At 38.6% G+C, this 11,110-nt stretch overlaps 1 protein-coding gene and 5 non-coding genes across 7 annotated transcripts; all 6 read right to left on the minus strand.

The window, feature by feature from the left end:
• Nucleotides 1-2: 2 nt before the first annotated feature.
• On the minus strand, nt 3-6,165 carry Eif4a2 (eukaryotic translation initiation factor 4A2). 2 transcript variants are annotated; one of them, XR_003300824.2, is made up of 12 exons: nt 6,106-6,165; nt 5,257-5,302; nt 5,036-5,168; nt 4,611-4,750; nt 3,682-3,850; nt 3,483-3,592; nt 3,107-3,250; nt 2,687-2,824; nt 2,360-2,449; nt 2,040-2,119; nt 1,506-1,616; nt 700-788 (listed from the first exon to the last, which is right to left on the minus strand). XR_003300824.2 is itself a non-coding variant. In XM_026389313.2 (11 exons), exons 1-11 carry the CDS (start codon nt 6,132-6,134, stop codon nt 644-646), a joined length of 1,224 nt encoding a protein of 407 aa, XP_026245098.1. In that variant the 5' UTR covers nt 6,135-6,162; the 3' UTR covers nt 3-643. The 2 variants fall into 2 exon arrangements, 1 of the variants encoding a protein (XP_026245098.1); XM_026389313.2 differs by lacking the exon at nt 1,506-1,616 and having other exon boundaries at nt 3-788; nt 6,106-6,162.
• LOC113183179 (small nucleolar RNA SNORA4) lies at nt 2,181-2,320 on the minus strand. Its single transcript, XR_003300837.1, has one exon. It is a non-coding gene; the product is annotated as a small nucleolar RNA SNORA4 (small nucleolar RNA).
• Nucleotides 2,513-2,644, minus strand: LOC113183177 (small nucleolar RNA SNORA63). Its single transcript, XR_003300835.1, has one exon. It is a non-coding gene; the product is annotated as a small nucleolar RNA SNORA63 (small nucleolar RNA).
• On the minus strand, nt 2,895-3,074 carry LOC113183181 (small nucleolar RNA SNORA81). Its single transcript, XR_003300839.1, has one exon. It is a non-coding gene; the product is annotated as a small nucleolar RNA SNORA81 (small nucleolar RNA).
• On the minus strand, nt 3,322-3,447 carry LOC113183178 (small nucleolar RNA SNORA63). The gene has a single exon (XR_003300836.1). It is a non-coding gene; the product is annotated as a small nucleolar RNA SNORA63 (small nucleolar RNA).
• Nucleotides 4,851-4,919, minus strand: LOC113183182 (small nucleolar RNA SNORD2). Its single transcript, XR_003300840.1, has one exon. It is a non-coding gene; the product is annotated as a small nucleolar RNA SNORD2 (small nucleolar RNA).
• Nucleotides 6,166-11,110: the final 4,945 nt, after the last annotated feature.

The following is an 11,110-nucleotide window of genomic DNA, read 5'->3' on the forward strand; positions in this document are numbered from 1 at the left end:
TCTTTAAAGTGAATATACAATTTATTTAACATTCAAACTTCATTAAGACATGTGCAATATGGCAATTTTACTGGGGGTTTCACCCTACCTAGGATATGATTGCTTGCTGGGGCTTAGCAACAGGGTCCAGTTCACACTTAGCACTAATTAAATACTTTATTGAATAAATACAATACCAAACAAAATGCATTCAAATGCTTTCTAAAAAAAAAAAAATCAATTTTAAAGGCCTTTCTATTCAGGCTAATGACAAACACAATAAAGGCAGATATGCTAGTTTAACATAATTGGCTGATTTTATACAGCACTTATATCTTTTAGTCCACAAGTATATTATTAAATGATAGAGAACATCTAATACAACCATTTCTACAGAACTAGGAAATAAATTTCTAAGAAAGAAAGATTTTACAGACCCCATCTTTTATACCCACCCCAACAGTCTAACTCTAAAGAGGATAAAGCCGATGACTCTCCTCACAAGAGCTCACGACTGATGTCGCTTTGCTATCAAAATCTGTATTTCTGATCCGTTATGAGCATTGAGACAAGATTCAAATATTCCCAAAGAAGCACAATGCACGTTGTGATCGCCTATTCAGCAACAGCGAGCACTGCATTCAAATATATCTCATCCCAGGAATTAAATAAGGTCAGCCACATTCATGGGCATTTCCTCCACTGTAGTATTGTAGAAAGTCTCAATGTCCCGAAGAATCCTCTTGTCTTCTTCAGTAACAAAGTTTATAGCCACACCTTTCCTCCCAAATCGACCCCCTCTGCCAATTCTGTATAAGAGAAAGAAACAGCAATCAGAAAATTACTTCTTGCATACTTTTATGAACTACTGAACATGAGGATCCACTTGTTAACCATCAGCTGCTGTTTACTTATCAAGGTTATCGTGCTTCTAATTGGAGCACTAGCTGCTAAATCAATATCTAGAGAAAAAAATCTTCCTTTGCAGTTAGTGCCAAAAGGATTCAAGGCTTGTCTGGCTGCAAAATGAGATTTTATCAGGCGTCTTGAGCATTATTATAAAGCAGATGACAAGTATTGTGTTTGGGGTAGTGAAATTAAAGCCCATACCAAAGTGGGCCAGCCAAGAGCAGTTGTCAGCCTGGGACAGATGTAAACACCAGGAATAAAACAAAGAGAACAGTTATGTAATCCATTTCGACGCACTTCTGGAACTGTAAACTGTAAATACAAATGCTGCAAGGTTAACTATTTTCTAAAACTCACAACTTTTTTTCCAGTGGGAAAACTAATTTTGGTATGGTAACCCAAACTTATCACTGCTTTTTTTTTTTTGCTCAGTTTCACACGTTATACTCAAAATTACTCAAACGTGTTTACCTCCAAAACAGCTCTCTACCTTCCTATAGAAACCAGACAATACAACCACCTAATGCTCCCTAACAAATGCTAACATACAAAATGCCTTGGCTGGAGCAACTTAAAATATCAAATAATCATGACAAAAGAAAAACAAATATAAATACCGACTCGCTCTTTATTCAAACAGTGTGCTGTTTCGCTTATGATTCCACGTCCTAAATTACGTCAACGCCGTTTCTGAGCGCCATCTCGTCATCAACTGCTGCTATCGACTCCTGTATTTTTTAAAAAGTCTTTTTTTACATCATATAACAAAGTACAATTCAATTTATTTAGGGATAAAGCCACTATAACTAAACCAGGGATCACTCAAATTGCTACCAGGCGACACCAAGAAAAATCCCAATTATAGAATCACCAAGAAAAAGCACATGGACAAAGAGCATCACTAAAAATAAAGCTCAAACATACGCTAAGACAACCAACAGATCTAAAGCAACCTGATCAGTATTGTATGTGCACAAACTGGGCCAAAGATTACAAGTTTTCCCACTTTGTTCTGACCAATCTTCCCAAGTACAATGTAAATTACATCTATGTTACTGTCTTTACTGACTATTCCCTGATGACACTGCCTTTCATATAAAAAGAGAAATATGAATTTATTTCACCAATATACAAAGTCAAGATGTTCTCACCTGTGAATATAGTTTTCACGATTGGTAGGTAGATCATAGTTTATAACCAAAGACACTTGTTGCACATCAATCCCACGAGCCTGAAATAAAACAAGTGTATATTTCAGAGTCTTATTCAAAAACACTGGGAGATGCCTATATAATGTAGGCCACAAAATAGTAATGAACTATACAAAGTGGTATAGCCCACTGTGGAGCGTGGTCTTTTATTTTTCTCCCAAACAGCCCAATCTGGTAAAGGTTATTAAAAAAACCTTCCCAAACATATTAACTCTTGGTATATTACTTAAAAAAAAACAGTAAAGTACATACATACTTACCAACAAGTCAGTAGTGATCAGAACTCTGCTTGACCCTGATCGGAATTCCCTCATGATAACATCTCTCTCTTTCTGGTCCATGTCACCATGCTGCAAATGAAAAAAACCTTAATTCAAGAATCACCAGTCAGGTCAACATTTAATTTTATGAACATGTATGAGACCAAGCGTCCCTGGCTACCATAGGGGTATAGCAGACAGGTATAGGTAAGAAACAACTTTATTTTCAGCAGGGGGAACGACAACACAGCACTTAACAGCTATATTGTAGTCTGAATCCTGCTTAAATAAATATTCAATCTTTAGATTACTAAGAACATCTCTTACCAGAGCAGAAACTGTGAAGTCCCTGGCATGCATTTTTTCAGTGAGCCAGTCCACTTTGCGCCTTGTGTTGAGAAAAATCACAGCCTGCGTAATGGTCAGTGTCTCGTACAAGTCACAAAGTGTGTCCAACTTCCACTCCTAAAGCATTTCAAAGAAGAAAAAACAAACTTACTGTTCATTAGAAATTCTTTCCGTAAGTCTGTGTAATATTTGTTGCACTAAATCTTAAGACAAAGGACACTGGACATTAAGAAAGAGGTCCACCCCAGTCTTTTTAGGATCCAGTGCAGTTAATTTTCTTCTTGTGTGTACTCTGCTAGCATTATTGCAAAAACCAAGATATGATCCTAGCTTCTGCAATTTTAGCACAGTGCTTATACAAGAAGGTAAAAATCTCTCGTAACAATTAGACAAAATTACCTCTCTTTCAACATTAATGTAAAATTGTTTGATTCCTTCAAGGGTCAATTCTTCCTTCTTCACCAGAATTCGAATAGGATCTCTCATAAATTTTTTGGTCACTTCCAACACATCTGTTGGCATTGTGGCAGAAAGCAACACAACCTTAGAGAGAGGGGGAAAAAATGTTGTCACGGAAATAGATAGCACAAAAAGAACAACAAAAAAATAGAATAATGTTTGACACCAAGCGTCTCTGTCTTATCATGGAATGAACTAGACAGAGATAGTAATGTATCAAATGCTTTAAGCAGGGGGAACGACAATAAAACACTTCAGTTATATTGTAACTGTACCTGCCTTAAACAAAACCTCTGAAGAGTGAAATAAAGCTTACCTGAATACTTGTATTTAATTTTTGGAAAATCTCATAGATTTGATCCTTAAACCCTCGGCTCAACATTTCATCTGCTTCATCCAAAACAAACATTTTGATCCATTTTGGAGCTGTTAATAACAAAGTCATACTGTATCATTTCTCCATTAATGAATTTGAGTCTAATAGTAAAAATAAACCATATTAAGATAATACTTACAAAGATATCTTCTGTTTAACATATCAAACACTCTCCCTGGTGTGCCAACAACAATATGTGGTGCTTCAGCCTGCAGTTTTTGCATTTCATTTCGAACATTTGTTCCACCAATGCAGGCATGACAAGTTGCTCCCATATAGTCTCCAAGTGCCAAAATCACCTTTTGGATCTAAAAAAATTTTTTAAATTAATCATTGTCCTGTAAAAGTATATACCGTGACTAACTTCCAAAGCATAATGGCAAGTTTTTGGTCTGTCAACAGCTTGTATGCATGCATAGCACAGAACTACTTCCAAGCTTAAAATGCAGATTGACCTAACTACTTCAAGGTACAATTCTTTTCATGTCTTGTGCCCTGTCATAAGTTGGATCCTGCTGACCCAGATATCAAGTAGTTAAGTAACATTTCCTACATTATTCTTCACTGTGTAAGGTGTAAACAGTGAATCAAGTAATGAATGTAATTACAGCTAGGGCAAATATTGATTTCTCCCACAGGGTATGGTGCCTGAACCTTAATAAAGCCTACAGCTTTATTAGAAAGGTTTACTTCAAAGCCAATACAGCAGTGAGCTTTGAAAACATAGCATGCAACAGATGCATCACAAACTACTGAGACAGTCAAATGGTAACATGTCACTGCAGTTTTCATGTTGCACAACTGCATTCAAATTAAAAAACAGGTACAAATCTAGTTCACCCTAAACAGAAAGCTTTGGATTCACAATCTTGGTATACAACCCTAGTAAAACATACCTACACACACATTTCCTGCTTAACTTTGAACAAAAACTCCCTGCATGCATGGACAATTAAAAAAGGAGGGCTCTGAAAGGGCCAATTTAAGCTGTTTTAAATTCTTCACAGTTGTGAAACCTGAAACCTATGCAACACGCAAGCAGTTTTTTTTGAACTACACTATCAATACCTGTTGAGCCAGTTCTCTGGTGGGGGCCAATACTAGTGCTTGGGTCTCCTTGAACTCAATCTCCAACTGTTGCAGGATGGAAATAGCAAATGTGGCTGTCTTGCCAGTACCTGACTGAGCTTGAGCAATCACATCATACCCTAAAAAAAGTAGGATACATATTTACCGATCCCACATCAAATCGTCACTTCTACTTCACACCATGTATTCCAGTTGGAACATGAATTATGCCCAATATTCAAGTGATCAGCAATGAGTATTCTCTTCATTTCAGGTCAGTCCCGAAAGATGTTTGCCATCATTTCACTTTTAAGGAATACAAATAGGTGCTAGTAGTCCCCCAGAGGTTACTTTTCCCTTTTTTATGGTCCACATTAAGATAGAACAGTTAATTCATTTTTAAAATGCCAAGAGTTTTCTTTTACCTTTAATACAGGGAATAATAGCTCTCTGTTGAATAGCTGAAGGCTTCTCAAAACCGTAAGCATAGATGCCCCGAAGAAGAGACTCCTTTAAATTCATATCATCAAAGTTATCAACAATCTCATTCCAGTTGCTCTGTTAAGTTAAAAAAATTACAAAACAATTAAGTAAAATGAAGACACTCACCTTTCAAGACCTTCAAGAATCCACACCCACTTCTTACCTCGATGACACCATCGGGGTCCATTCCCTCTGGGCCTCCATGTTCTCTGCGACAAGAACACCGCAGTTAGGCAACATCCTTTTCCCAAGCCACCTTAACCTTTTCAAACTTTGTCACTGCCCTCCCTACACGTGTAGCAGATGCTGCAGGGCGCATTAGGAACAGTGGGCCTTCCCCAAGGTTCAGGGCTGTGGACAACTGTAAAAGCAGGCCCACAAATACTAATCAGCCCCCTTCCCCTTAGGCCAGAGCGCCAAATGCTCCCGTTTCGGCAGCGGAGCGTCTCGCGAGAGCTTCACGGGAGGAGCTCCGCCCCTAACTCTGCGCAAGCCGGGGTGATTGACGCCGGCGAAGGGGCCTGCAAAGGGCTATGCCAACGGTTCGCCGGCGCTCCAGCTGCAGGCCCAGGCCCCACTGCCTTCGGGCCATGGGGTGCGCGCCGCAGCGACCCACCGTCCTCAGCTACAGCCGTCTTGGACCCCCAACTCGGGCCGTTGGCCGCAAATAAAGCTTTGGGACTGGGTTACACTACACAGAACGAGGGCTGCGCCATGGCTTTAAAACTAAAATGTATACCTTGCTGCACTGGGAGGGGAAGCAGCCACTTTCCTCTAATGCCTTTGTCAAAAAAAAAAAAAACCCTTCACACTCCGTTTCCGGGCCCTCGCTCTCTCTACCCGCATCTCGGGGCCCAACCCATCATGGAAGCTTCTCGAAGGGCACACAGGGGCATAGTACCCCAAGGAAACGCCGATGTACCTTGAGTTTCGTGCCTCCATGCCATCCACTACAATCTCTGACGCTACGTAACCTTCACTATTCAACAACACCACCGGAAAGGCGCCATACCTGTTATAATCCGCGGAGCCACCAGACATGATCCGAAGAACCACTCAGCGCCCGACTGAAAAGACAGCCGCACCGCGCCACCGGTTTTTTATAGGCTCGTGGCCGGAACCCGTTTCTTGCGGAGGAATTTACTTGTCTCCCATCGGTAGCCGCAAAATTGTGATCCTGGGGTCATTACCTCAGGTGAAATCCTAAGCGAGTCGATGAGAAAATACAGATTTCATAGTTTTTCGACATTGCAGGATCGTTGGAAATCCTAGGATCGAGAGGAGGGCTGGAACTCTTTACTTCGCCGCGGAAGAATATTGCAGCAGGGAGACAAACACCGCTCCCCGCCCGCCCTGCTCCTACGGGGTTTCCGCGTCCCCGACGCAGAGGCGGGCCGGGGAGCTGGGGCCCGCCCGGGAGGCGGAAGCCTGCTGCGCGCGGTTAGCTCGCGGCGGGGCGCCCGCGGGCCCCGCTCCGAGGTCGCAGCCGGGGGTGAGGTAACGGAGGGACTGGCATCTCCGTGTTGTAGACTGGAGGAGAATCAGGTTATTCCGCCTCTTCTCACCACTATTTAATTTGACGGTAAAGAGCCACCTGGCGTTTAACCCCATCATTTAACATCCATTTAGATCTTGAAAGTGTGAGACCCCTGCTAGGGAAAATGTCGGCCACCCAGCACATGCCAGAAAATCCGGTTTGCCGGTTCATTTTGCAGAGCAACAAAAAGAAAATTTTTTAAAAAATTATATTGCCATTTACAGATGTCTCCGAGTAACAACTCTGTTCGCCTCTTGTTGCTTCTGGTCTTTTCAGAATAATGCTAATGATTTTAACGTAACAGGTGGTGTAAGGAAAGCCTGATAAAATCATTATTAACTTTGGCAGATGGGTAGAGGTTTAGAACCAAGTAAGCAGAAATTTTAATGATACTTCTGGCAGATATAATTCCATGCCACTTTGGGACCAAATAAGTTTGGGTTCTTTTTTTTTTTTTTTTTTTAAGGTTTTGAGTTTTAATTGCTTATGTGTAGTGAAATGTTGATTAACTGAAATTCAGAGCAATACAAATCTTGCTGCTTATCTAAACTTTATGGCTTCTTAGTCTCAGATTTTCATTTAGACTGACTGAACACAAGCCCCTTATTAAGAATAAAAATGTTTGATCATTGAAGTTTAAAACAGTCCTGAGTGCATCATGACTACTCAAAAGAGAACGTTTTTCACGTTAATTCAGAAAACAAAGTCTAATTACTGAAGCAAATGATTCAGTTTCCTATATTATAGAGGAGATCTGGCTCTAAATAACATTTTAATTTTAAAAAATCATGCATTTACTTGAAAACTGCCAGGAACTGTAACAAAAATTAATACCAAAATGACAAAGTGGACCTGGCTCTTGGTCTAAAGATGCTGCTTCTCATTCTTTGTGATGGTCTGTAATATTCAAATCCAGATTTGAGGTAATGCATTTCTGGAGAAGGATGGTGGTCAGAGAACCTTATTGTCTCATTCAAAAACTACTAAAAAAAACCAATACCCTGAAATCTAAGAAAGTGAGGAAAATACTAAATCAGAAAGGGCACCAACTGTTTAGTCTCACTTGAATTTTAGTTTGGTAAAATCAAGTGATCATGGGCTGAAATCAATCAGCAATTAACACCTATTTGTTGAGTATTTTCTTTAGGACTAGCATTACCACTAGATACTGTGAAGGATTTTCCAAAGTCTCTTAAGAGGAAATGATCAAAGGGCTAACCTTTAGGTTACAAGCACTGATGAAGTTTCAAGATAAAAAAGAATAATGTAGTCAGAAACTCAGATCTACAATATCTGTAGCCCCACAATGTATTCCTAATAAGTGCTGTGCTTACCACATTTGCATGTGCTTACTAAATAATAAGGAACATTAGGTAATAAGTGAATTAATGATCAAAGCATATGCTTTAACAACGCTCTGCAGATCTACAAAGAGCATTCACACTCTGAAATTAAAGAAAATGTTTCTCTTTACCAGGGATCTAAAATTAGATTGCTTTCTAAAAGTCAACTATAGATGCTTCTTATCCAGCCTGGCACCTGTGAGACCTCAAATAATGCTAAAAGTCACATTTCCTGTATGAGCCATCCAATTTAGCCTTGCTCTTCAGTAACCTCACCTGACAGTTACAATCCCATCTAGCAGCTATGAGCTGACATTCACCAAAGGAAGCATGGAATTGGTACAAATTTGTCAGTACTACATGAAAAAACAATATCAAAACCTTTAATGAATATGTTCTGTTGGTAGTGACATCTTCCTAATGAAATACCATATAGTCTCATCATTCAGGAAGCATTTGTGTGCTATCTTGAGATTCTTACATTAAGTCCATCAGTGGATTTTAAGCGATAGCCACACAACAGTATGTTGGTAATTTATTGATATATAAAAAGTTTGTTAATGTATATGTTTTGGATCTAATTATTACTTATTAATGTTCTTTATTATTCAGTAAGGAAACTGCATAAACCTTCTGCTCCTACATCTGTAATTTTAGTGTTTGAAAAGAATTGCCTCAAGCAGGATAGGAGTGGTAGTTAGGGCTGCTACTCATCTCTTTTTTATTCTTTAGTTTCTGGAGGAAATGAGAGGATAGATTCTGCCTGTAGGTAGGCAGCATCCCTGAAGCAATTTGGAAGGAGGCACTCACTGCCATGTTCTTCATAACTTATAAAACCACTGGCATTAAAATAGGTAAAGGTAATAAAATTGAAGAAAATGGAGAAAACTGAAAAGAATCATGGAAGGAACTATTGAACTTTATAAGGTCTAACTTTGAATCCACTTTTCCAAGGTTATTAAATTCTACTGTGTAACCAAAATGCATATTTTCCTACCCTTAGATAGAGATTCAATAAAAGTACATTCTGTATTTCAAATCAAGAAATATAAACCTGTGTTATGGGTGTAGCTTGGGGGAAAGGGACATGCTTAGCATTCATGAGGCTCTGGTTTTGATTCCCAGCACTGTACATACACAAAATGTAGTGTGCATAAAAACTGATGTAGTTTCAAGGTTCTATAAGAGCAGATCAGACACTTTTTCTTTATATCTTTCTTTTTTTTTTTTTTTTTTTTTTTGGTACTGGGGATTGAACCCAGTACTTTGAGCTTGTTAGGGAAGTGCTCTAATTATAAACTCAAGTTCTATTTGAAATACAGATACCTGTTGACTCTGATCTCCCACACAGATTCATTAGATTTGGTCTGATGTGGGGCCAGCTTTTTGATTCTGAAAATGTTTAAATCTACTAAAGAGTTGCCAGAATAAAGCAATAAATGTCAAATGCGTGTCACAATTACCAATTGTTAAAAGTTTATCACATTTGCTTTCTTTGTCTAATTATGTTTAAAGTCACAGATGCAGTGACACTTCACTCCTAATTCTTCAGCCAGACATCCTTTATATCTTAAAATAAAATTATTCTCCTTTCATAAAATTATAAAAATACCATTATACCCAAGAAGTTTACTATTGATATAAGAATATATCTAAAATCTGTCTAAATTCAAAATTTCTTAAATGTTCCAATGACATACTATAGTTTCTTATGTTTTCAATCTAGGATCAAATCAAGGATCACACATATTTAATGGTCCTGTCTCTTTAGCCTCTTTTAATCTGGAAGAGTATCTCCTACCTTTTCCCTGTGTTTTATGACTTTGACATTTTTTTAGATTCCAGGACAATTCATTATTCTTTGTTTTAGAATGTACCACATTTTTAATCTTTCTGATTTCTCCCTCATTATTAGATTACATTTCTACATTTTTTAACAAGTGTGCTATGTATAAGTTGTGAAATGTCCTCAATCCATCCCATCAGGAGGCACAGCACATAATGTTAGATTTCCCAGTACCCCCTTGTGATTTTCATTCAGGTTAATCCACACTTTGAAAAATCCTGCTTTAAACCTTGCAATGTTGTGTTTTGTTTTGAAGTCATCAAACTCTAGTAGAGTTCTGTATTGTCAGCTCTACCCCTTTATTTGAACTGCTAAACCCATCAACAAAAACAACCATTAGTATATGGCACCACGTTGGGTCCTTGCAGGCATCAAGAAAAAGGACAGAATTCTCAACTTGGATCCAATTGAGAAAGGAAAATAAGCACATCAAAACAATTTAAGAGAACAATTGTCAATCAGAAGACCAAAGAGCAGAAAATTTGTCAAGACTCAGTGGGAAAACAGATGTACTTCTATTCTATGGTGGGAGTTTTAATTTGTATAACATTTTTATGATATTTTGGCAATATGAAGAATTAAAATGCACATATTAATTTCCCCAAGTATTCAAGTTAGTAATCTTAAGCTATGCATTACTAACACAAGAAACCAGAATCCAGCTCCTCCATTTCACCATCCCCACAGTGAACAAGGATGTTTCTTTCTTCATAATTGTATTGTATTGTATTGTATTGTATTTATTTTGAGGTGGGTCTCGCCATATTGCCCAGGCTGGTCTTGACCTCCTAAGCTCAAGTGCTCCCTCCACCCTCAGCCTCCTGAGTGCTGGGATTATAGACATGTGCCACTGGGCCTGGTTCCTCATTATTTTAATGGAAACAACCTAAGTATGTATCAAAATGACATTGATTAATAAATGGTATACACACATATTAGCTATTAAAAACAACGTGGTCCTCTTTTGCTTTTAGGAAATTGAATGGATATATTTTTTCCCTATTCTTCCTCCTAAGTACAATTTAAAAGGCTAGATAGTATATAAAGCAAACACAAAAAGACTCTGAGAGGCATACAAAAGATAAACTGGCTAGGAACCTTGAGACTGAGTTGGTGGTAAGTTCTCTGCAGTTTCTTCTCCTCCTCCTCCTCCTCCTCCTCCTCCTCCTCCTCCTCCTCCTCCTCCTCCTCCTCCTTCTTCTTCTTCTTTCTTCTTCTTCTTTTTACATCCCAGATTGAAACAGAAGCAGCCAGCAACCCAGAAAAACCAATAGGCACAGACAAGAAAAAC

The sequence above is a fragment of the Urocitellus parryii genome, chromosome 2 (genome assembly GCF_045843805.1).
Source record: "Urocitellus parryii isolate mUroPar1 chromosome 2, mUroPar1.hap1, whole genome shotgun sequence".
Lineage (NCBI taxonomy): Eukaryota > Metazoa > Chordata > Mammalia > Rodentia > Sciuridae > Urocitellus > Urocitellus parryii.